Source organism: Ochotona curzoniae, unplaced genomic scaffold (genome assembly GCF_017591425.1).
Source record: "Ochotona curzoniae isolate NIBS_2020 unplaced genomic scaffold, NIBS_Ocur_1.0 scaffold_2683, whole genome shotgun sequence".
NCBI lineage: Eukaryota > Metazoa > Chordata > Mammalia > Lagomorpha > Ochotonidae > Ochotona > Ochotona curzoniae.
In genome coordinates, this window is record NW_024467100.1 from 5,369,463 (window position 1) to 5,394,169 (window position 24,707).

The 24,707-nt window shown below is 39.7% G+C and overlaps 1 protein-coding gene across 1 annotated transcript in view; it reads right to left on the reverse strand.

Annotated features, from left to right (window-relative positions):
• ATF6 (activating transcription factor 6) overlaps window positions 1–24,707 on the reverse strand; it is a 180,196-nt gene that overhangs the window by 75,327 nt on the left and 80,162 nt on the right. Inside the window, exons 11-15 of the mRNA XM_041003267.1 lie at window positions 20,254–20,385; window positions 15,246–15,359; window positions 14,124–14,223; window positions 7,037–7,104; window positions 2,341–2,455 (exon numbers count right to left, since the gene is read on the reverse strand). Coding sequence (XP_040859201.1) covers window positions 2,341–2,455; window positions 7,037–7,104; window positions 14,124–14,223; window positions 15,246–15,359; window positions 20,254–20,385 — 529 coding nt within the window. The remainder of the gene's footprint in view (window positions 1–2,340; window positions 2,456–7,036; window positions 7,105–14,123; window positions 14,224–15,245; window positions 15,360–20,253; window positions 20,386–24,707) is intronic.

Here is a 24,707-nt window from a genome sequence, read left to right on the forward strand (position 1 = left end):
TGAATACCTGGGATTAAACAAAGCACCAGCAGAGATGACTATGGTGGGAGGCAAAACTGTTAGGGGGAAATGAAAAGAACAGAAGGCCTTTTGAGCCTTTGTCAGGACTACTGGGATCACAAGCATTCTTTCCTGCTGACCTATAACAGGAACTCAGTAGTTATCCAAGAGTCTGCTCTAGAGGAAATAATGTCAGCAGCTCAACTATGAATTAAAAGGTCCAGGAATGCGGGGTGTGGAAGGGTCTAGGTTTGGGAGAAAGTGTGTCCTATAAATAACAGTGCACTACACAGATAATGTCTACTGCCTTTTAAGATGCTGAAATATTTTGCTTACTACAGGGTCAATTAAAAATAAAACAATATGACTTGCTTATTGGTACTGTCATAAATGTGTGGCTCATGCTAAAGCAGAACTTGAGGCTTTAGAATTGCAACATTTCTGAATTTCCAGTGCTATCACAGTATCAACTACAATCATTTCTGTCAATGAAATTAAGAACCTAAGTGAGAGTATAAGTCTACATCTTTCCACATCTTTCCACTCACCTTTCTGATGAAATTACTAGAATATTTTGTATTGAAAAATGGAAGACAAATAATGACTTCCTTCATTTTCCTTTTAGCAAGAGCAAAAACAAACAAACAAAAACAACCTAGGTATTTAGGAAATAAATTCCTTCTCCATCACATAATTTGAATTCATCAAGATAAAATCAGCTATCCTTTCCCTACTGTTAAAATGAAACTCCCAATGAAACTGTGGGACATATCTAGACAATGGGATGCTGGACTGTCTGCCATTGTCTGTACCAGCAATGTCAGGGCACACTTAAATGACAGACTGATGGACTTATGACTGCTTATGAAGGACTATACTATTGTAAAACAATGGGGAAAATCAGTCGGAGGGTGGGAATTTGGGGAGGAGGCAGGGGTGGGAAATCCCAGACCCTATGGAATTGTACCATAAAATTTAAAAATAAATTTTAAAAAATGAAAAAAAATTATCTAATGACTACTATTTTTTTAACGATTTATTTATTTTTATTGGAAAGGCAGATATACAGAGAGGAGGAGAGACAGAGAGGAAGATCTTCCGTCCAATGGTTCACTCCCCAAGCCACAATGGCTGGAGCTGAGCCAATCTGAAGGCAGGAGCCCCTTCTGAGTCTCCCATGGGGGTACAGAGTCCCAAGGCCTTGGGCCGTCCTTGATTGCTTTCCCAGGTCACAAACAGGGAGCTGGGTGGGAAGTGGGGCTGCCAGTATTAGAACCAGCGCCCACATGGGATCCTGACGCATACAAGGCGAGGACTTTAACTACTACGCTATTGCGCTGGGCCCTACTATTTTGTTAAGTTTAAGTTTATCCTGCCTCTTTTCCTTGATATGAAACATCAAATGTGATAAATCATTGTTTAGGAAATAAAATATATGAACTATGTGAGAAATAGTGCTCCCCATCTCCCTAAACACACAAGAGTTAGTAGAGTTAGTTACAGCAGTTTTCACAGTAAACGAATGAAAAATCACTTTTTACGAATGCAAGAGAAACAATACATATGTTTTCTTAAAAGAGCACCATCTATCTTTTAAGAAGACCAGTCCCTTTAAAGCAAGGTTTGCTTTCTCTATTTAAAACACTTATTTCTTACCTAGAGAGACATTACGAACCATGACTTCAATCTGTGGTTTGATGAATGCTATTTCTAATATTATTATACTACTTCGATTTATTAATTATAAAGGGCTTAAGAAACCACTTGGCTATTTGAGCATTAAAAACATTTTCCTGGAGTAACTTCTATTAACATACTTTACCACATTCATTTTATCACCTATCAGTTCTTTCCCTCAGAGTTCTAGATCCCGTTTTTTAAAACTTTGAAACAGGATCAGTAGCAGCTCCAGTACTTAGTTCTTATCAGCCAGACATTCAGAATCTAGTTGAAAACCTGTTCTCAGCTGCCCCCTTGCTGCTGTAAAGGAACCTTGAGACTGCTGTAGTAGAAAAAGACCAGTCATTCTGAGAGAATAAGGATAGGGATAAGCTTTATGTTTTTATTTTTCATTTGACTATAGAAAGTGCAGCCCTAGGGGTGACAAAGAATAAGAACTTCTTTGTATTTTCTACGTATAAACTCCTAGCTTGACATCAATTCCATGTCCACCTTCATCATTCGGAAGCCAAGCATGTATTGTAACACTTAGATGGTTCCATCCACACAATTTATTGTTTTCTATCTCTTCCACTTTTGTATCTACAACAATAAAATCAGCCCAATATCTTGTGAGTCACAAAAAAAAGTACTGGTTTTATTCTTTCAAAATGAACTTACCCGTCGAAATGATACAACATAAAATGTGTCTCCCCTTCTGCGGATGGCTTCAAAGAAGTCTTGATAACTTCTGGGGGAAGCATAATACACTTGCAGCTCACTCCCAGAGTTCCCACTAAGACAAGACAAAGGTGAAGCATTAGAGTAAAATATTTTTGAAATTCATAACTTTTTCATTGTATATATTTATTATGTCATACTATATATTTCTCATAAGCTTTTTAAAAAATAACTCTGATAGTCATGGAGCCTTTATGTATGTTCTTTTGGCTATGAGGCTGTGTTAAGGGGGAAATGGAATGACAGTCTCGAAACACATGTAGCTTTGAAATCCTGCTCCACACCTCATATGAGTACTTTTGGGGTAAAGTACTTCAGTCTGTTTTCTCACCATTAAAACGAGGCAAACCACATGAACTTCCAAGATTGTTATTGGCATCTACATTGTGACACTTGTCAGGTGACAAGGACAAGTTCTGTTATGAAGGAGTCACTGAAGAACTGCTGGCCATCAATATTGAAGCACCATAGGGCCTCAGCACGGAAGCCTAATGGCTCTAGTCCTTGCCTTGCATGTGCCGAGATCCCATATGGGTGCCAGTTTGTGTCCCAGCAGCCCCACTTCCTATCCAGCTCCCTGCTTGTGGCCTGGGAAAGCAGTTGAGGACAGCTCAAAGCCTTGTGACCCTGCACCCCATGTGGAAGACCCAGAAGAGGCTCCTGGCTCCTGGCTTTGTAATGGCTGAGCTCTGGCCATTTTAGCTGCTTGGGGAGTGAATTAGCAGATGAAAGATCTTTATCTGTCTCTCCTTCTCTCTGTATATCTGGCTTTCCAATAAAAAAAATAAATCAATCTTAAAAAAAAAAACACCACAGGGGGGCGGGGATCGGGATGGTGGAATAGGGTAAGAACACGTTTAAACAGACAGAGAAACATTTAATCAGGATGAAGCAGAGAGGGCACATTCCAGGAAATAGGAGAGGACAAAACAACAGCAGAGGGATACCTGGAGACTGACAGACACAGGAAAGCTGCGGACACAAGGGTGTGGTGTTGCAGTGACTGATACTCCAGTGGCATTCAACTAACAGCGATCTGAACTCCTCCAGCAGCCAGAACTCCACCAGCAACCAGGTGGGAAGGGACTTTCACTGGGAGCTTGGGAGGTGAACCCAGAAAGAACTGTATGTCCTGCTGGTCCGTTTGATTTGACCAGGAGCAGAGCCACAGCGGCAGATCCCAGATGGGCAGTGTGAGAACAGGGTGGCTTTCACAACCCAGTCAGCCCCCCAGAGTTATTGGAGTCCCAGAAGGTGCAGAAAGAAAAACTGGTTTTACAAATTTATTTAATGAAATAATAAAGGAAAATTTTCCTAATCTAGAGAAAGAATTGGGAAACAACATCCAGGAGGGGCACAGAACTTCCAACAGGCTTGATCAAAAGCGATCTTCACCAAGACACATGATCATCAAGCTCTCTTCAATTGAACATAAGGAAAAGATCCTTAGATGTGCACGTGAAAAAAATCAACTGACATATAAATGAATGCTAATTAAACTCACAAGAGATCTCTCACAGGAAACTCTACAGGCCAGAAGACAATGGAGTGAAATAGTCCAGATTCCAAAAGAAAAAACTGTCGGCCCAGGATAACATATCCAGCAAAGCTTTCTTTTGTCTTTGAAAATGAAATGAAATTCTTCCACAGTAAAGAAAAGTTAAAAGAATTTGCCTCTTCCAAACCTGCCCTACAAATGATACTTCAAGATGTTCTCTTGACAGAGAAGAGGAATTGCACCTACCAAAACCAAAGGCAAACGGGAAGAACATCCCAGTAAAATGACAACAGAAGACTAAGCCAATGAACAACCCATTCCTAAAATGACAGGACCAAAGTATCACCCACACATATTAACCCTGAATGTAAATGGCTTAAGCTCAATCAAATGTCATAGATTAGTAGACTGAATTAAAAAACAAAACTCATCCATTTGTTGTCGAGAAGACACATTTCACCAATAAAAATCAGTGGAAACTATATCACATGGGTTTTGATGTTTTCTGTTAGTTTCATCTCTTCAAAACACTTTCTTCTGATTAAATTCTTCCATGACTCATAGATCATACAGTAGCATCATTTACTGCAAGAAGGTTCATGATTTTCATTTCTTCAGTTGCATATTAGTCATTTAGTAGCAAAGTTATTTAACTTCATGGTGTTGTTAATTTCTTTTTTCTCCCTGATATTGATTTTGTTTTGTGGCTTTTCATTTAAAGGGATGTATAGTAGCTGTGTAATGGAGAACGTCATATCTAGTAACATGTTATTTAACTTTGTGGCATTGTAAATTTCTATTTTTCTAATTTTTATTTTGTATTATGACTTTTCATTTGAGGGGATGTACAGTAACTGGGAAATGGAGACTAACATATTCAGATGTGAGGATACAATGTAGTATGCATTTTTACTTCCAGACAAAGATGGACTTACAATGAAACTGTTTACTATATCTTGATAATAGGATGCTGGACTCTCTGCATTGTCCATGCCCACAAAGATGGACATATGACTGTGTATGAAGAACTATACTTTAGTAATGCTATAGAGGAACTAGGTGGGGTGGGGGGATATTGGGGCTGGGATAAGGGAAATCCCAGGAACCTACGGAACTGTATCATAAAATGATAATAATAAAAATAATAATAAAAAAAAGTAAAAAAAAACACCACAGAGGTGACTTGATACAATTAAAAAGCCTATATTTTCACAGTGATTGGTGTAGTGCGCAAAAAGCCAATATCCAGAAAAGTTAAGAGAATCCAACAGTACCTTACTAAAACCTTTATATATCAATCAGACATTAAAACTTAAGAGGCAAATCAAATTGACCCAGAAGGAAATTAGAAGTGAGTCATAAGAACTTCTCTGAAATAATTCCATTTGCTTACTAAGCCATTCCTGATTATAATACTTTGGATAGTCAATTCTTATTATTTGTGGTAGTTATTTTCTCTCAAATCACTGCCAACACTGAATTAGTGATTCTTGAATCATTCTCCTGGGGGAAATACAAGGTTGTTTCTCTGGTTACAATATTTTTGTCAACTAATCAATGTGCAACACTATTTTTAAGTGTGTTTCTAAAGACATCTTTTTTTGTTTGTGTTTTTCATGATACAGTCGCACAGGCACAGGGACTATCTCCCTATACCTCCTATTCCCTCCCACTGTTTTCCCCATATTATTACAGTAGGATAGTCTTTCAACAACAATCAAAAGTTCAACATTCTACTGTTTAAATGTATCATGGTATTGTAGGTAGACAATGGTATCCTATTGTCAAGGAATATTTACCAGTTTCATTGGGAGTCCTCCTTTTATTCAAGAGTAGAGATGCATATAGCAACATATTTTTACTTTCTGGTATAAATACATCTCTAATATATATGTTATGCATTAATACTGAACACAAACCAACACCAAATGCAACTTCCCTAACCTATACATTTTCTTCTTGATGTACTGTAGCCTTCAAGCTATTGGGATCGCAATACAACATGGCAGCAACATACCAGGGGGCCATTTTAAACAGCAAAATTATCAACAAATACATCTTTAAATATATACATATATATTTTTAAAATCTATTTGAGTTATCCATTTCAACAGGATTAATACAACCTTGGGATTTTAAACATTTATGATTACTAATATACTGATTATTGATGTCATTTATTAAAAAGTATCAAAATGATAATGAATAAAATAGCTTCAAATTAGATCTTTACATATATTTCTTCCCTCAGTGCCTTGAACACTGTCTGGCATACAGCAGACGCTAAGTAAACATTACATTAACTAATGAACTGTAAATCTGTGTTGGAGCTACAGATAGAACTGGAGGCTTAATTTTAATTTCAGTGGCACTGTTATCACTATCATCACATCATCAACATTTACCAATTTGGAGGCCCTGAATTATGTCCCCACTGCCATGTTAAGTGCTTTACATAAATTTTCTGATTTAACCATTATGACAGCCCTGTGCAGTGAGAACTGCGTAGATGAGGGCACATCAGTTTCATTGACTTGAGCCCACAGAGTAGCTTTGAACTGTGTCAAGTTCTAATGCTGGTATATTAACTCTGACAATATATTGCCTCCTACAATAGCTTTCCTTTTAGTTAGAAACATCTTGAAGACATTTAATGTTCTAGGCAAAGGACTCTGAAGTCTTACAAAATATAAAGTTGTATAGTAAAAAGTATATTTTAACTCAAACAGCTATAGTCTGAATTGTGATTTTTTTCCCCTTACTGTGAAAAATCATTTAAAAAAAAAAGGTTTTCTCAGTTTTTCCATATATAAAATACATATCAAATTCTGGTGTTCATTTAAAGATTCCTGTAAAGCACTCAGCAAGACGCCTGGCTCAGAACAGCAAAAACTAGTGTGCCCTTCTCCTAGCTTTAACAAATATGTTACAAATCAAGGAAAACAGCTATGTAAGATCTTCAGAAAAACGACAACTTAGGATCATTCTGACTAAATACAAAAGAGACTTGGGAAAGTTGACCTGAAATTACCTAGCTTTATTCTGGCTGTTTAGAAGTAGTATATGTTACATGGAGTAATGTATCAGAGATGAAATAAATGAAAGAGCAGAGCTATTTTCAAACCCAGAGCGTCTCACCTGATGCTAGTGGTTTCTGTATATTGGACAGCCATCAGCTGAGAATTTGAACCCTGTTCCAGAGCGCCCTGGAAGAGAAAAGCAGATTTAATGCTAAACAATGGAAGTATAGGAAGGTGTTTCTAATGGACTCATTCCACACTAGCTAATCTGTCTCTTAAAGTTTTCATAAAGGCTTTTCAGGAAAATTCAGACCCATGAAGAGTATATAAAAATTATCACATTGTAGGTCACATTCTATGCCAAGAGATGTGTCTTATGGAGAATAACACATTTAGGGAACTTCCCACAAAGTCCAAAGAAACAGCACAAAAGCTCAGTCCAAGTACCACAAGTTTCATGGCCAAAGTATACAAACTATTACTACAGATACAATAATTCAGGTTTGTCCAATGGGATTATGTTACCAAGCACAGGTTTCTAAGAAGTATGAAAAGTCCATATTAAAAAAAGTGACTGAATTAAACACAGAGATCTTCATGCCTAAATACAGCTTAAGCCATCATTAAGATCTCATCGATAACTTATGGCAAGAGTTCAATGCGGCAGGATCCATTAGTGGCCCACATAAGGAACAACAGAAATCTGTCTTTCACACAGCATCTGCTGTGCACTATGCTTTATTCCACTCCCCAGCAGTTTTAGGCTAATCTTCATAAGAGCATCAGAGGTCAAAAGCAGTTTATCAACATTGCCACTTAGGAAATGACCTTACCATTGCCTTGGCAAGCTTAGCTTAGTCACAAGGCTGTTCAGTCAGAGGTTAATTGTTTATTGGTAACACCCCTAGTGTTTTTTCATTTTTGTGTCTATACATCTGTGTTTCAGTAATTAAAGGACTTACATGCACTACATGAACCAAGGCTACAAAAATAAATATTTCACTTTTGTCTTCAAGAAGTACATAGTTTAGCTGGGAAACAGATACCCAAAAACCTCGCAATATGATAAATGCTAAAACAGAAAAATTATGGGGGAAAAAATGAAGGCTTGTTTACTAGATGGAACTGTTATGCAAAGATGAATACAGAGCCTTTAACTTTTTGCTTGCAATGATCCAATGGTGTTCCGGTTTTGTAAAAATCTAACTTAAGTCCTTCATATAGTAGGTATTAAATACTACATAAAACTGAAAAAGCACCAATAAAATGGAATATATATATATATACATGTTTATCAAATTGGCAAATAAACTCAAAATTAGATTATACCTAGTTGATAAATGTAAAATTTAAAATGAGCAGCTTTGGGGCTGGTGTGGTGGCTCAACAGGCTAATCCTCCATCTGTAAGTGCCAAATTCCATATGGATGCTGGTTCTTGTCCTGGCTCCTCTGCTTCCCATTCAGCTCTCTGCTTGTAGCCTAGGAAAGCAGTGGAGGATGGCCCAAGGCCTTGGGACCCTACACCCATGTAGGAAACCAAGAAGAAGTTCCTGGCTCCTAGCTTTGCATTGGCTCAGCTCCAGCCCTTGCAGCCACTTGGGGAGTGAACCAGCAGATGGCAGATCATCTTCTCTGTCTCTCCTTTTCTCTGTACATCTGACTTGGTAATAAAAATAAACAAATACATTTTTTAATGAACAGATTAAATGGCCTCAGTGACTGAATTTCAAATGATTTCTGCTATTCTGGAATAACTGAAATGAAAAAAATCTGAAAGAAGCCGGATTTTTTTTCCCTCACCTCAGAAATGGATGGATAGGTTCTAAGGAAAGGCCGAGGTACAGAGACATTTGACAAATAGAAACTGAACATGCCATTTACCCAAGATTACACAGATTAACAAAGGAACCTCTGAGAAACTGGCCATGAGCTTTCTATTTTTACCAATGTGAATTCAGCAAAAGGTAATCATAAAAATGTGAACCAGAGATTCACACAGAAATAAGCTTCAAAATACACTAAACAAAAAGTGACATCTGTAGACATATCTACAAAAAAAGAATTGAATGTTTTAATGTCTTATTTAAAAAAAAAACTTGTTTGTTTAATCAAAAGGAAGAGTTTATTTATTTGAAAGGCAGAGTTAGAAAGAGAGGGAGACAGAGATTCCTTTTTCTAGTTCATTTCCCATGTGCCCACAAAGGCTCTGGCTGTGCCAGGGGGAAGCCAGGAGCCAGGTGCTTCATCCAAGTCTCCCACATGGTTGCATGGGTCTGGTCACTTGAGCCATCTTCGGCTACCTTCCCAGGCACATCAGCAGGGAGCTGGGCTGGAAGTGGAGAGCTGGGATTTGAACCAGCCAATATATGGGATGGCAGTTCACAAGTGGAGGTTTACCTGCTGTGTCACAATGTCAGTGCCAACATCTCTTAATGGAGCTGCAGGGGCCCAGCTTCTGTCTGGCCCAGGTCTGGCTGTTGTGGCTATTTAGGGAGTGAAGCAGTAGACGGAAGATCGGTTTCTCTCTTTCTTTCTTTCTTTCTTTCTCTGTGTGTATCTGTGTGTGTGCATGTGTGTAAAACTCTCTGTCTTTCAAACAAATAAATAAGACTTTTAAAAAAGGACCTGTTATTTTATTCATATATTTGCCTATTCTTATATTCTTCCTTTCTGCTAGTCTAAGGTTCTATGTGGTATCACTTAAAGAAACTCAGTATTTCTTATTTAGGTCTTCTGAAGACAAATTGTTCTCATTTAGCTGTCTGAAAATACTTTTATTTTACCTTTTATTTTGCCATAAAAGATATTTTCATTAATTTACTCCTTTGCTTTTTCTATTAACTCAGTCTAGGAAGAGAGAGAAAAATCATGAAATAGGACAAGTCTGATATAATACTTGGAAATGACAGGAAGAAATGTCAAATCACTGAATGTACTGAGTATCATTAAGAATTTCATAAAGTCACTTTTGCATCTGAAAGAGGTAACCCAGAGGAAAAAGAAGGTTGAAATGAGAAAAGAAGAGAAAGTAAGGAAGAAAATCAAACTTTTCCAAGCAACAACAGCATAAGCATAATGCTCCTTCTCTTCCCACTAGCTAGTCTAGCTTATACCCCCGATGAATACAAATGTACCACATCATTCCTTCCTCTGTAATAACTACATTTTCCTACATTTGGGATCATTACACTAAGTTCTTCAGTGAAAGATATGCATCCAAAATAGCAAGGAAAGCAGGAAGACGTTCAACTACAAATATCCTCCACATGAACGGACGATGAAATTAAAACAAATCTTCCTTCTATGAGAATTCTTTCCAGATTAAAGAACACCAAGTTTCCCATCCACAGTAAAAACTCTATCCATTTTTCCAATGAAACAGGAAGAATAAGAATTTATATCTAAAGATAAGGCCAAAAACTCTCTTAAGTCAACAATTTTCATCTAATTTTTCACAAAGCCCAGCATACCACCTGTGTGGCGAGCATCTGTTCCCGCCTCCGATGCTTTTCCTCTGTACAACAAAAGATGGAAAAAAAAACAAAAGATGGAAGGCTGGAATTTGCATTACCAAACTTCTGTGCCACTAGAGTTTGAAAGGTCTCTTAAGGTTCTGCAAATGAGATGCCCTTGCTTCAGGGACAGGTACGGTGGCAAGTAGGAAGCCATGCAGTTGGGTCGGATGGCATGGGTCTGTAATGAACATCACTCCTCAGTTAGCAAGGCAATGAGGAATTTCTGGCTGTGTGGCAAGGCCCAGCAGAATGTTTCTGCTGCCTCACAAGTCACATCTCTGATGTTTCACAGAATTCTCCTGGGGTGTTGCTGTTGTTTTTTTGCTGATGTGAAATGATTCCTGTAACTGGTATAACACTTCAAACTGATCAATCATGTTATGGTAAAAAACCTCTTTAGCAACTTAAGGCAATGACACAGCTAAAAGCACACAATAGTACAACTGAGCCCACAATGTTTCCAAACATCCTGTCATGTGCCAACCTTTGTCCTGAAGCTTGCCCTAATACAAGTAATGTTTTTCTTAAGAAACGGCTTGATATCTTGGAACAGACAACAATCATGGAGGTACAAAGAGTTTATTTACCATGCGCCCCAAATGCATTTTGGTTTCTCACCACAGAAACCAGAAGGTATATGGGACATCTTCAAAAGGGAGGCAAATGTGAAGCCCCCACAAAAAATGGCTTAAAACTTCTACCTTGTATTGCCAATCATATTTAGGGAAAGAAAACAGTTTGTAAAAATAAAAGGAAGTTTCTTGTAAAGGCCCTCTGTTTGTGGAACGGCTGAGTTGGCCTGATCCCTTTCACTGCCGTTTAACAAGAGAACAAAAACAATTAAATCAGCACCAAGAACAGAAAACAACTGAATCAGCACTAGGTGAAGGTGATGGCAATCAATGCATGATTTGATTATAAGATTTAATAAAGAATCTATGTTACATTCTTTTATAAATTCCTTTCACTTATGAGCTTTTCTTTTAATTCTGCACTCTTGGTATTTTAAGTAATATTAGTTTATGTTTAGTGAAAACTGATTTTTGAAAAAAGTAAACCACTTGTCATTATGTAACCGCATGTGCTGCCAACCGTGGAGTTCCTGGCTTCTGCCAGGTCACTGCAGGTTTGAATAAATAATAGCTTCCTGCAAATATTTTCTCTGGAGTAAAATAATAATAATTTTTTGGATTGATTTTGTAATCATTCTTTTATAATCAAGTAAAAATGAAACAACTGGATGCTGTGCAAAAGCTTGTGATGATTTTATCTATAAATAAAGAAGGCAAGTTTTCTGAGTTGTCCATTATGAGCATCATGCCATAGTGGTCCACATCTGTTCTTATCTCCTCGCCGACTCACGCATTCTTTGCAAGCTCTCAAGTCAGCTGGAGCTGGTCTCCGGCAGCGGCACAGCACATTAAGCTGTCATTTTGGATGCCTGCACCCCGTATCAGAGTTCTGGTTCAAGTCCTGGTTACTCTGCTTTCAATCTAGCTTCCTGTTAATGCAGCCTGAGGGCAGAAAATGATATAGCTCAAGTACTTCAGGCTCTGCAACCCTTGTGGGAAACTTGGATGGAGTTCTGGGCTCCTGGCTTCAGCCTAGTCCAGCCTTGGCTGTTGCAAGCATTTGGAAAGTAAATCAACAGATGGAAGAAGATTATTTTCCCTCTTTCTTTATCTCTTTCTCTGACAACTATAACTTTCAAGTAGATGAAAATAAACAAACATTTAAAAAAAGATGAGCTTGCCTCCTGGCCCAGATCCTTGGGCCTGCCTGCATGGTGAGCCTGGTCCGTGAGCCTCCTGTGATGGGGAGTTCCCAGTGGTGCGTGGGTCACCTGGCTTGTGTCTGTGGGCCCCGTAAGTAGTGGGTGCTGGGTCTGTAAGGCACAGGGATTAGGCGGGGCCTGACTTGGGTGGTGAGGGGACCACTGGAGCTGGGGGAAGCTCTCTGGCCACCTGGTGGCACATTTGTGGGGACTTGGTTTGTGGATTTGCAGTGACCTAGGGATGGCACAAGTGTGGGTGTGGGCAGCCAGGGGTCTCACATCCAGGATTGGTGGTTTGACTGTGTAATGCGTGTGTCAGAACTGGGCCTCCTCAGTGGAAAAGATGGAGCAATGGATGGCATAACATAGGCACATGGAGTATATGGCAGCCCACAGGGGCCTGCAGAAGACATCTAGTACCAAAGCAGAGGATGGAGGACAGAACAAATCAATCACCTGGCCCAGGTCCTGAGGCCCACATGTGAGGTGGGTGTAAGGGTCATGAGCCCTGGGGGAAGGGGATTTGTAAGGGCTAAGGTCACCTGGCCCTGGTCCATGGACCTGCCTACAAGCAAAAAAGACAAAACAGCGGATACAGACCCTGATGTACATGGAGAATATGGCAGCTCATTTGGTACCATAGCAGAGAAAGGAGAATAGAGCAAACTGAACAACTACTCCAGTAAACAAGGACAGGAAAAATCTGGGTGAATGGATACTTGAGGTCAACTATGTCAACTAAGAGACACTGGGAAGGTTTCTTTACCCTTGGGTCAGTGAAACTGACAGCATTTCAGAACTATGTAAACCACTTGGTCAGAACCCTCAGAACATGTGCTACCCAGGGACCCTGGGTTGATATAAGGTGATAGTTCCCCATCCTTGGCTACAAGGACATTTGGGAGGCTGGGTGTGGCTTGCCCTTTTATCTCTCCTTCCCCCAGAGACAAGAAGGAATAGAGAATTTGGAAACAATGATTTCACCCACTTTTCCCTAACCCTCAATCCTTCCCACCCTGGTCAACCATATAATCATCATCAAAATAAAAATTTAAAAAAAAAAGAGAAGCAATTGGGTCAACAAACTTAAAAAAAGAAAAAGAAATGGGCAAAGGAAATGAGTAGACATTTTTCAAAGGAACAAATTCAAATAGCTAACACACATAAGAAAAAGTGCTCAGGCTTCCTAGCAATAATGTAAACATAAATAAAAACCACACTGAGGTTCCACTTAACTCCAACAAGAACTGCCTATATACAGAAATGTCCCAATAACACCTTTTGGTAGCCTACCCACTGCTGGTGGGATTGTAGACTTGTGCAGCCACTATGGAAGTCAGTATGGAGAGCGCTCAGGCAACTAAAAATTTATCTACCCAAGCAATCCCACTCCTGGAAATGAAATTCTGCCATTTGCAACAAAGTGGTCCCAAATGAAGACCATTATGCCCAGTGAAATAAGCCAATCCCAAAAGGACAAACACTGTATGTTCTCTCTGATAGGACAACTTTCATCTAAAATATAAAACAAAGAGATATATAGTAAGCAATCTTACACAGACGGTGTAACGAACACTGGAGTGCCAGGAAACAAAGAAAAACTACAATGTGCATCTCTACTCCCGAATATAAGGAGGACTCCCAATGAAGTTGTTAGATACACCTTGACAACAAGATACTAGAATCTCTACCATTGCTTATACTTACAATGTCATGACACACATAAAGAGCAGAAAGCTGGAGTCGTGACTACAGCTGAAAGGCAAAAAGGGGGAGGCAGGGGGACAATGGGAAGGGGAGAGGAGAAGGAAGGAAAGAGAAGGATAGGGAGGGAAATGAAGCAAAACAGAAGGGAAGGCAGCAAACCCTAAACCTATAAAACTGTATAATGGAAAATAAGACAAGCAAACAAACCTGAAGAATACGGGTCTTCTGTTGATGATTTGTCATTCTTCTTGACTTGGTCCTTTCCACTTCGTGTCTATGAACCCATCCTCGAAGTTCATGATTTAACCTATGAGACAGTTTAAAGAGTTAAACATATTTCATGGAAATAAACACCTCACCTCTTAGAAATGAATTAAATCGATCTTTAGATTCAAAGAGCAGTCCAAGTACCTTATGATTCAACGCTGTTTTTTATTTTGAAAAACCTAACACCCTTAAAGTTATATGGACTTTAGTAAGACATGCATTTGTATGATAACCTCCTCAAATTATGAGCATAAAATTCAAAGAAATCCAAAGCTAAATCTCTGCCAAGCATAAATATTGAAAGAAATGGTTTTGCACACGCAAAAAGGCATTTCCTGTCTTTGCTCTTGGGCTATGTATACATGAACATCTGACACACTGGAGGAAACTTAAGCCAGAAGACTTCTAATGAATGCATTAAAGCCTTTGGAACCATGCTGTTTACAGAAAAGAATGAATGCAACTGCCCGGAGGAAAATAATTCAAAGTGTTCAACAGTGGAAACTGAAAAAAGAGAGATAAATTTAAATAAAACTTTACTTTTTCTTTCTTACACTTTAGACATTTGTGAAGATGTTAACTGTGCATATTTAGTCACAGCTGTTTATTACTTACGACCAAAAAACTGAAGCAATGTTTGAGACTCAAGGGTAGAATCTAAAAACTATAGGAAAAATTTTAAGGGGAAATCTGATAAGGAAGGGTGCACAATGGCAAAGTATCTCTAAAATCACACCTCCTCACTTTCCTGTATTCCTAACTGGAAGAAACGGTGCTTTCTGCTATTAATGTTACCAAGTACAAACCCAGCACTTACCCTGAATTTGTGTTGTTACTGTGTTTTGTAGTTTTCAAATAATACATACTTAAGAATGCCACCAGCGCATAAATAGGCTCATCATTCTCTAATCAATTGGTCATGAAACTGATGGACTTCCACTTTTCCATCAACTAAGCCAGAGATGATCTTAGCCACTTAGTCCAAGCAAATACTTTCCCAGGTTCTCAAATCAAACACGAGATCCCACTTAGATATTTCCACAACAGTCTACAAACACTCACCTGAGAGATTCTGTCGTGTTAATCAGAGGTTGACAAGGAGGTGGTGGAATATAAAGTACCGGTTCTTCAGTTAGCACCATTAGAGCTTTGTCATTTGAAACAGAATGATCATAGCTGAAACACATGGGGAAACATCTGTTTCTTTGCAACTTAAATTCCCAAGAAGCTTGCAATAAGTATTAACTTTTCACAGAAATAAAAACATAGTACATAGAACATACTCTAAGATAGCAGAAACTAAAAGAGAACGTACATAACAGCACTAATGTAATTTTTTGGTTTTCTGCAGATAGTATAGTAATTCATGTTCATCCAGACACCATTTATTTAGCAGCTAATATGTACCAGAAGTAACAGACAGAAAGGATATCATTTAGGTTTTCAGTGTGAGATCAAAAAATGTACACAGTACTTCTGGAATAAAGGAGGTGACAGTAGTGGTAGATCAAGTATTTGATAGTTTAAATGTATTATGTCTATATGAGAGCTGAATGGGATGTAGCACAGACTGGACCAGTCTGCTGTACATACTGGCAAGCACGGGAACCAGGGCAGCAGGTGGGCCTAGTGTGGTTTATTGCAGATCGCTCCAACTAAGCTGTAGCTACCACTGGTTTATGTGAGGGCCAAATGTGAAGTGGGCAGAATCCAAATGGGCTCCAACACCCATTGGTTCATGTGGAAGACAGGGCTGGAGGCAGAACTGATCCAGCAATTACAATGACCAGCATATGCATAAGCCAAGTGGAGCGATGGTCTGTGCTGGACCCTGAATGGCAAACACGCACAAGAATCTGGTCTGGGATTACTTCAGACGAAGTTTCTTTGGGGATCACCCCAAATGAACTGCTGGACTCAGAAACCCAACCATGAGGAGTATTGCAGATTCCAGGGTTTGACCATGGAGTGCATGTGTCAAAGCTGAGCCTCCTCAGTGGCTTAGACAGAGCAGTGGACAGTATATCCAGGTGCACATGGAGGATATGGTAGTACTTTGGAGCCTGCATAGGATACCTGGTACCACAACAGAGGATGGAGGACAGAACAAATTTATCAACTACCCCAGCCAAGTGTTGGCAGTGAAAATCTGGGTAAGTAGAGATGCTAAGGTGGACTATGTCAGCCAGTAGATTCTGAAGAGATTTCATCATGCTTGGAATGGCGAGACTGGCAGCAATTCAGAACAATTGAAATATCAAAACCACTTGAGCAGTGCCCTCGGACCATGCCCCACATAGTGGACCCAGGGATGGAAGGTCGGGAGGGTTGGTGTGGCTTCTCCCTTTTGTCTCGCCTCTTCCCCAGAACACAAGAAGGAAAAAAGAAAATGTGGAAGCAATGGTGTTACCCACTTTCCTATAGGCCTTGGCTCTTTGAGTTCTAATCAACTATGTAAACATCATCAAAACAAAACAAAAAAAAGGAAAAAAAAAAGTATTATGTGTCTAGAACTCAAGTTGTAAGGTCATTCATAATTCTCTGGTAATGAAACTTGGAGGAGACAGGCTCTGGGTAGGCTAGCATGCCGCCCGTCAGCCCAGAAAAAAAGGTTTGGGGATGTGTATGTGGCAGGAGGGGAACTGCTGAGGGAATATTTTACTGGAGCAATGACTTCTGGGCCACGTATAGGAACTGGGCCACTGTAATTGCAGGTAAACCTGGCTAAGATTGGGTGGTGAAGGGGGAAATCAGAGGACATGCCTGGGTCAGACCAGGGCACCTGGGCTCAGCTAGCTGGCATTAATCATAGCTCACTGGTACACACAAATGCTAGGGCTGGGGGACCAGCCTTGCAGGGCTAGGCCATAGTACTTACCAGTGAGTATTTGGGCAGAGGGTAGACCATGCTAGGCTGGGCCAAGATACTAACTGGCTTGTGAGAGAATTGTGTCTGGAGGCAGATTCTGTGGGGAATCTGTGGGCTCATCCCTGTAGGATTACAAATCCTGATGGTTTGCTTAAGATCTAGGGGTGGTGACAGGCCGAGATAGGCATGACCACAGAACCCACCAACACTCATGAAAAGTGGGATTACGAGCAGGTCAGGCTAGCCCAGAACGAAGCACCTGCAGGCGCACCCAAGAATTGGGTGTGGGGGCAGGCCAGGATGCAGTATCCACCAACATTTACAAAGGCCAGGATTGGGGACAGACCTGCTGACACATACGAAATTTAGGTCTGGGAGCAAGCCTGATGAGGGAATTGGCGAGTACAAGAGTTGGGGCTGGATGGGGGCTAAACCAGGCAAGGATGCTCTACTTGTCAGCAAGTGTGTGGGCTGGCTCAGGGGTGTGGACAGGGCAGGGCCAAGCCAAGTTGCAGCACACACTGACATGGGTGTGAGCCATGGAGGGCTAGGCTGTTGCATCTGCCTGTTCACTTGTGAGCCAAGGATGGGGGCAGGCTGGACAGGGCTAGGTTGCAGCACCCACTGGCAGGAGTTGGAACTGGGGTGGGCTAGGCCAGGCCAGGTTGCAGCATCCAATGACTAGGGCCAAGATGAGGGGTGGACCATACCAGGCCAGGTTGGAGCAATTGCCAACATGTGCAAGATCTGTGGCTGGGAGTGGGCCTGGCTGGGGAGCTAATGGGTGGACCTCTGCTTCTGGGCTGTGGTTCCAAATGGTGAGTGCGAGAGCTGAGAAGGTGAAGGGGGTAAATAGGGCTGGACATGGCTGCAGTATTTCTCAGCATGTGTGGGCTGGGTCTGAGGGCATGCCAGACTGCGCTAGGCTCCATTACCCGCTGGCACTCACCATAGCCAGAGTAGGTATTAGACAGGCTAGGCTAGTTCACAGAGCCCACAGAGGTGTGATGTAGGAAATAAAATCTGAGTTCAGGGTTAGAATTTAAGGAGCAGCCGGTCAAAATATCTGTGTCCCACATCAGAATACCTGGGATTGATACTGTTCCATGGCTCTTAACTTCATCTCCCTGCTAATCCAGACTCTGGGAGTTAGCAGTAATAGCTCACTTAATTGTGTTCTTGGTACCCATGTGGGGAGACCCAGTTGTCCCAAAGCATCTAGGCTAGGAACCAATGGAGGGAGCTTGCTAGATTTATAAATCAATAAAGAAATAGGAAGAGGCTTCTTGACATACTAAAAACTCAAAAACAAGGAACTGTCACACATGATCATTTTAAAAATAAATACTGCATACTTATTTTAAAAATACAAATACTATATGGAAAAGAGTAAAGCTGCTTTATTGATTTTAAGGACAGACACAAAGAGCAAAAGAGAAAAAATGAGAGAGATCTACTGATTCACTCCCCAATGAGACACAACAAGTACATATAGTCCAGATGAAGACAGGAGCCTGGAACTCCATCCAGACTCCCACATGTGCAGCTGGACCTAATTATTTGGGCCATCATTTGCTGCCTTTCCAGGCACAGTAACAAGAAGATGTCTAGGACTTAAACCAGCATTCCAATTTAGGATTTCAACGTCCCATGCAGCAGCTGAATCCACTAAGGCACAATACCCACCCCTAAAACTGCTTTTGAAACTATTTTTCTGATCTATAATTTTCTTTCCATGCAATAAACCCTAGTAACAGTTTTTGCACATCTCTGCTGACTGGCTTTGCTCTATCAGCCAAAATGGAACAAACAATGTCTGTTAAGAGACATGCAGGTTAGGAACTGGATATAGATAAAGGAGAAAGGAAAGAAAAATTTAAGTGTAATCTGGAGATAATGAGATTCATACTAAGCCAAAGACGGCCAAAGTTCTAGGCTGCATGCAAGTCCTTCTATGTTGATAGAAAAAAATTCAGCAAATAAATCAGTAAAGTAAAGGAGAGTGTTAGCAAGCTAAAGCTAATGAGAAATTCTGGAATAAAGAGGCTCTGCCTGATCTCTTATTTAGGATACCCATTCTTTCTGATTTACCTAAGACCATATTAACTAACGTCTAATGTCCTGGCATGATTACTGCTACCTCTAGCTTTCCTCTCAATAGTGTTCCAGTCTGGCTGATGTTATACTATCATATTGTTTATGTACTGTACATTTCTAAGACTGAAGAAAAAATATGTAACAATTTTCAAATGATAGGCAAATACATAAATAATGCACAAACTAAGATTTTAAGATAACCTTGCTATAAGAATTTTAAAACTAGGAAAAGTTTCAAAGTAAAAATACTGTTAGAATTGATCTTAGGGGGCCCGGTGCGGTGGCGCAAGTGCTTAAGGTCCTTCACTTTGCATGCCCGGGATCCCATATGGGCGCCGGTTCTATCCCGGCAGCCCCGCTTCCCTTCCAGCTCCCTGCCTGTGGCCCGGGAAAGCAGTAGAGGACGGCCCAAAGCTTTGGGACCCTGCACCCGCGTGGGAGACCCGGAAGAGGCTCCTGGCTTCAGACCGGCATAGCATCCGCTGTTGCGCTCACTTGGGAAGTGAATCACTGGACGGAAGATCTTCCTCTCTGTCTCTCCTCTCTGTATATCCGCCTTTCCAATAAAAAAATAATAAAAATAAATCTTTATAAAAAAAAAAATTGATCTTAGGGACTGATGCTGTGGCATTATGGGTAAAGCTGCCACCTGCAATGTCAGAATCCCATATGAGTGTTGGTTTGAGTCCCTGTTGCTCTACTTCTGATCCAGCTCTCTGCTAGTGCCTAGGAAGGTAGTGGAAGATAGCCCAAGAGCTGTTCCTACCTGGGAAAGCTGGAGGAAGCTCCTGGCCTCAGACCAGACCAGACCAGACCAGACCAGACCAGACCCAGCTTTTGCAGCCAGTGCTGGAATGAACCAGAGGAAGATCTCTCTCTCTTTCTCTGTATCTCCCTCTTGCTTTCTGCAACTCTGCCTTTCAAATAAATAAATAGATCCCTCTAGGAAAGAAAAAATTGACCTTAAAAGTATAACTTATTAATACCCTGAGGACTTTCACTACAAGTCAGAACTGTATAGGAACAATTCAGATGTAAAGTTGTACTAGCAAATTATATTTTGTTTTCATTAAAACAATGACAGCAATAGACACGCCATCTAACCTGTAGCTGTTTTTCTGGATGATGCCATCTGATGTATCTTGCACTTCTTTAGCTGAAAATCCTAGAAGGTGCCTCCTTTGGTTTGCAGGACTCACACTAGGTTTCATTGTCCGGGAATCCTGTTCCAGAAAGCTGAAAATAAAAGTCATGAAGTTAAAATATGTTGCACATATGCATGCTAGATGTTACTCTGAAGCAAACCATAACTGTTTTGTTGGTCCATGCATAACAGCAAAAAGCCCAGCCCGGAAGTAAAACCAAAGTATGGATATGTTCAGATGTCCAGCCTGGCATCTTGTACATGTCAAAAAAATTTTTTAAAATTTTCTAAATATGATATCACCTTCTTTATAAACTGTTTCAGTGCTCTGGAAATCTTTCCAAGTATGTTATAAATGTGTATAAAGTAGCAATAAACACAATATATACTTTTTAAAACTTTTTTTTTCAATATCTGAAATAAGAATTCCTTCTGGATGTTGTAAACTGATGTGTTGATGAGGAAATATGCTACAAGAAAGAGGAATTATTCTTTCTCAATAGTCAAATTCATGATCAGTCTCTAAGCTTTTTCTTCCTATATGTAACAATTTCTACCTACTCCTTTCTCCTTATCTTCCCTAATACCTTCCCCTCTTCGTTCCCCTCATCCAACTGATGGGCACTGTTCCTTCTATAAGTAATTCTGACATTGACTGATTTGACTCAGTAAGTGACCTCTGTTGTTCTTACTGTCCACATGCACTGTAATGACAACATCCCCTTAACAACAGCTACTTTAGCACCTCTCATCTGCTTTGGCCAAAGAGTTAGAATCTCATTCAACAGATTTCATGGAGATGATCTTCATTCACAACACTGACATTGCACAGAGTCAAGTAAACAAGATGAACAAAGGGTTTAGTGATGGACAAAAATCTAGATCCAAGTAAGTTATGAACTGCCATTTTATTATCTACCCAATGGTTCAGAATGTACTTTGAAGAAAAAACAAAGTATATAAGCTTTTCATTTGCTTCATTTTGTTTGGCCTCCATTTTCTGCAAATTTTTTTAATTTTTGGAATAAAATTGCTCTTAAATTGAATTACAGATAAATTGCCTGCCCAATAGAACTAAAAAAAAAGTTACATTCATTCTGAACTATGAAATGACCTACAGAAGTTAATTTTAGTCATATGAATAACTGCAGATTTATATTTTCCTCATCTATATTAATAACTGAAAGAACTTCATTTCATTGCAAGAATTTAAAACTGTCCTAATTCAATTGTGACAGAAAAATAACAAAAAAGGAATGTCACAGTCCTTTTAACGACAAATGTACAAAATGATATGACAAAATTATTGTTGATAAGAACCTTCAGAATCTTGGCATGAGTGTTTGAGACATTCAAATGTTCCTTTCCCTCAAGTTTAGAAAAATTAAATTTCCAAGAATGCAATAATAGGACTTAGTCACAATAACAGTAATAAACATTCTTGGACTGTTTTCAGTTCATAATATTAATAAGTCAATCTAACTGAACTGAATAATTAGCTTAAGCCAGTTTCTAATCTGTATTTTTAAATAAACTAATAAATAATAAGAAAATAAGAAGTATCTAAGGCTTTATTTCTATGATCAGAAATATGCTACTCCACAAGAACTGCAATAGTTTTATGGCAAAAGATAATCATTATACCAATAAACCCTGCACATGTGAGGCCTATGAAGCATGGATTAATAAAACACAAATGATTTCAATTTCTGTAAAAGTCTGGGATAAGTATTACAAGAACTGTTACTTGTTCACTTACCAAATCCTAAAACCCAGCAACTGTTTTAAATTATTTATGAAGCCACTTACTCCTTAAGATGTGATTTTAGATATCCAATCTCATACCAAATGGCTGTATAAAAAGTGAACTTGGCCAAATCTCTTCCACCCCCTTGCAAATCTACTTTCTTATACCAGCAGGTCAATTTTAAATTTAAGCCATCTCAGCAGGTAATAATCAGGCTGTTTCTCATCCCCAAAAGAAACCATATGCTGCTATTTCCCTGGGGCTCTGAGAACCACAAATGAAAAACTGAAATTATTATAAACTAAAAGGAATTGAAGATCTCCAATTTTTATTTAACTTTTAATTTTTTAAAGATTTTCTCAGAAAGGCAGCTTTACAGAGAGAAGGAGATACAGAAAGATCCTCTGTCCACTGGTCTACTTTCCATGTGGCTGCAATGGTTGGAGCTAAGCTGATCTGAAACCGGAGCCAGGAACCTCTTCTAGGTCTCCAAAGTGGGTGCCGTATCTCAAGGCTTTGGGCCATCCTCTACTGCTTTTCCAAGGAGCTGGGAAAGAAGTGGAGCAGCCAGAATATGAACTGGTGCCCATGTGGGATCCCAGGGCATGCAAAGTGAGGATTTAGCCACTGAACCATATACCATGCTCAAGATATTCAATTTTTAATGTAAAATCACAGAAATAGGGAATACGAGATCTGAATTCAAGAGATGACTCTGAAATGCTCCACTAGACCAGCCAAACTCTCTAATTACTTACATATAAAATATGAAAAAAAAAAACAACCAAACTATTCACAAGGTCTGAGAATCAAATGAGGTGACAGACAGGAATAGGTCTCATAATGGCCAAAGATGACACAGGCTAGTTAATGCCACAGCTTCTCTTCCTGTCAGATTTAAGACTTTTTAAAACACAGCAACTAGAGTGTCCCTTTAAAAATCTAGATCACATTATTATGTCTGTCTTCTCAAAGTCTTTATACAGCTCTCCACATCTGCCAAGGTAAAAGCACAGCTCTTTAAAGTGACCAAAGCCCTACTTTAGTTGGTTCTTCCCTCCATTTTATCCCTTTGAAATCATTCCCTACTGTTCTTCTTGCTTACTTTAGTCAAAGCCATCCCAAATTCCTTGTTCTTCCTTGAACATGCAAGGTGCACTTCCTCTCCAGGCCCCTTTTGATGGCCGCTCCCTCCACCAAGAATGCTGTGCTCCACATGGCCACTGCTCATTACTTTTAAGCATCAACTCAAACTTGCGCTTCACAATAATCACTATTTAAAACATATCCCCAACAACTATTTGCACAGTTACAAAACCGCTTGCACTATTGTATCCCTTTGTTCAGAGAATTTACAACTATCATTTTATGCAGTAAGTCTATTGTCTCTTCTCATTGGAATGCAATCTAAGAAGGATAGCAGTCTCCATGTTGATCTAAGTGCTTTGTTTATAAGGGTCATTCTTTTAAAAAGCACACATGCAAATAAATGAATTTTATGCACCATTATGCCTCTGGTCAAGAGAAAAAGGCTTATCTTTATTTTAGGGAAACTAAAATAAATAGTGAGCTCACTATTACACAGTTCCAGTACCACAATCAGGATTTTATGTAAATTTTCATTGCAAATGAGGCTAAATAAGGAAAAGACAAGGAGTTCCCAGAGGGATTCTCCAAATTTTAAAAAGGGTTTATTTTCTGTTTATTGAATGGTTCACAGAGGACTTTCACAGGCACAGAAGCATGGCAGAATGAAGAACTACATCTTCAAGCAAAGACAGGACTGTCTAAATAGGAGTTCTTACAGCCAAGGATTAACATACCCTGGGAAGAAACATGTACCCTACAGGGACAATTTTCCAGAAGGAGCAAGAAAACAACCTGGGGTGCTTTCTCAAATTCCAGAAAGCATTACGAAGCAAATGCTACTCCAATAGGTAACATCAGTAATTAGAAACCAGTCACTATTCAGGTAGGAAGCCAAGCAGCTGTTCAGAGGCCCTAATGAAATAATACCCAGGACCCTGGCTCATAGCCCTGGCTCTGGTGCCAGCTGAAAGCCAGCACCAACTTACTGACCACATGAGTGATTGCTTATGAGGGTTAAGTCCTCTGAGCCAAGCCAGCAGTGGTTAATACCCCATGGAGGCGAATAGGAGTTGTCTCCACTGAACCCTACCCAAATGAAGTTTTTTGAGCAAAGTGATGATTGTTACTGGTCTTAAGCCTTCAGGTTTTGGGGTGGTTTTCTACACTGCATTAGTGATACACTAAAGCTGTTAGATTGCTGTTGTCAATGAGCCAATGTTTAATGTCAAAATTTGTGCATAAATAACTCTTGTATATCTCGCACTTGATAAAGATAACTTCTGATCATTCCAACTGGGAAAAAAACATAGCTGCAACCTTGGGTGTAATCTCTCCTTTCTTTACACTTATATCAATCTAGACTACTTATAAAATACGTGCTTCTCCCTTTCAGAACCAATGCTTAACTTTAGGACCATGAGCCAAGTCCTAACTGCTCTACCTGTGCAGGCCAATTTCTTTCTTTTTCTCAGTGGCTGTGGCAATTAGAGGAGAGTAAGTCAAGCACCAGAGGTCAAATGTAGATTGTAGCTCTGCCACATATTAGCTGAGTCTTCAGTTTATTCATCAGTAAAACGA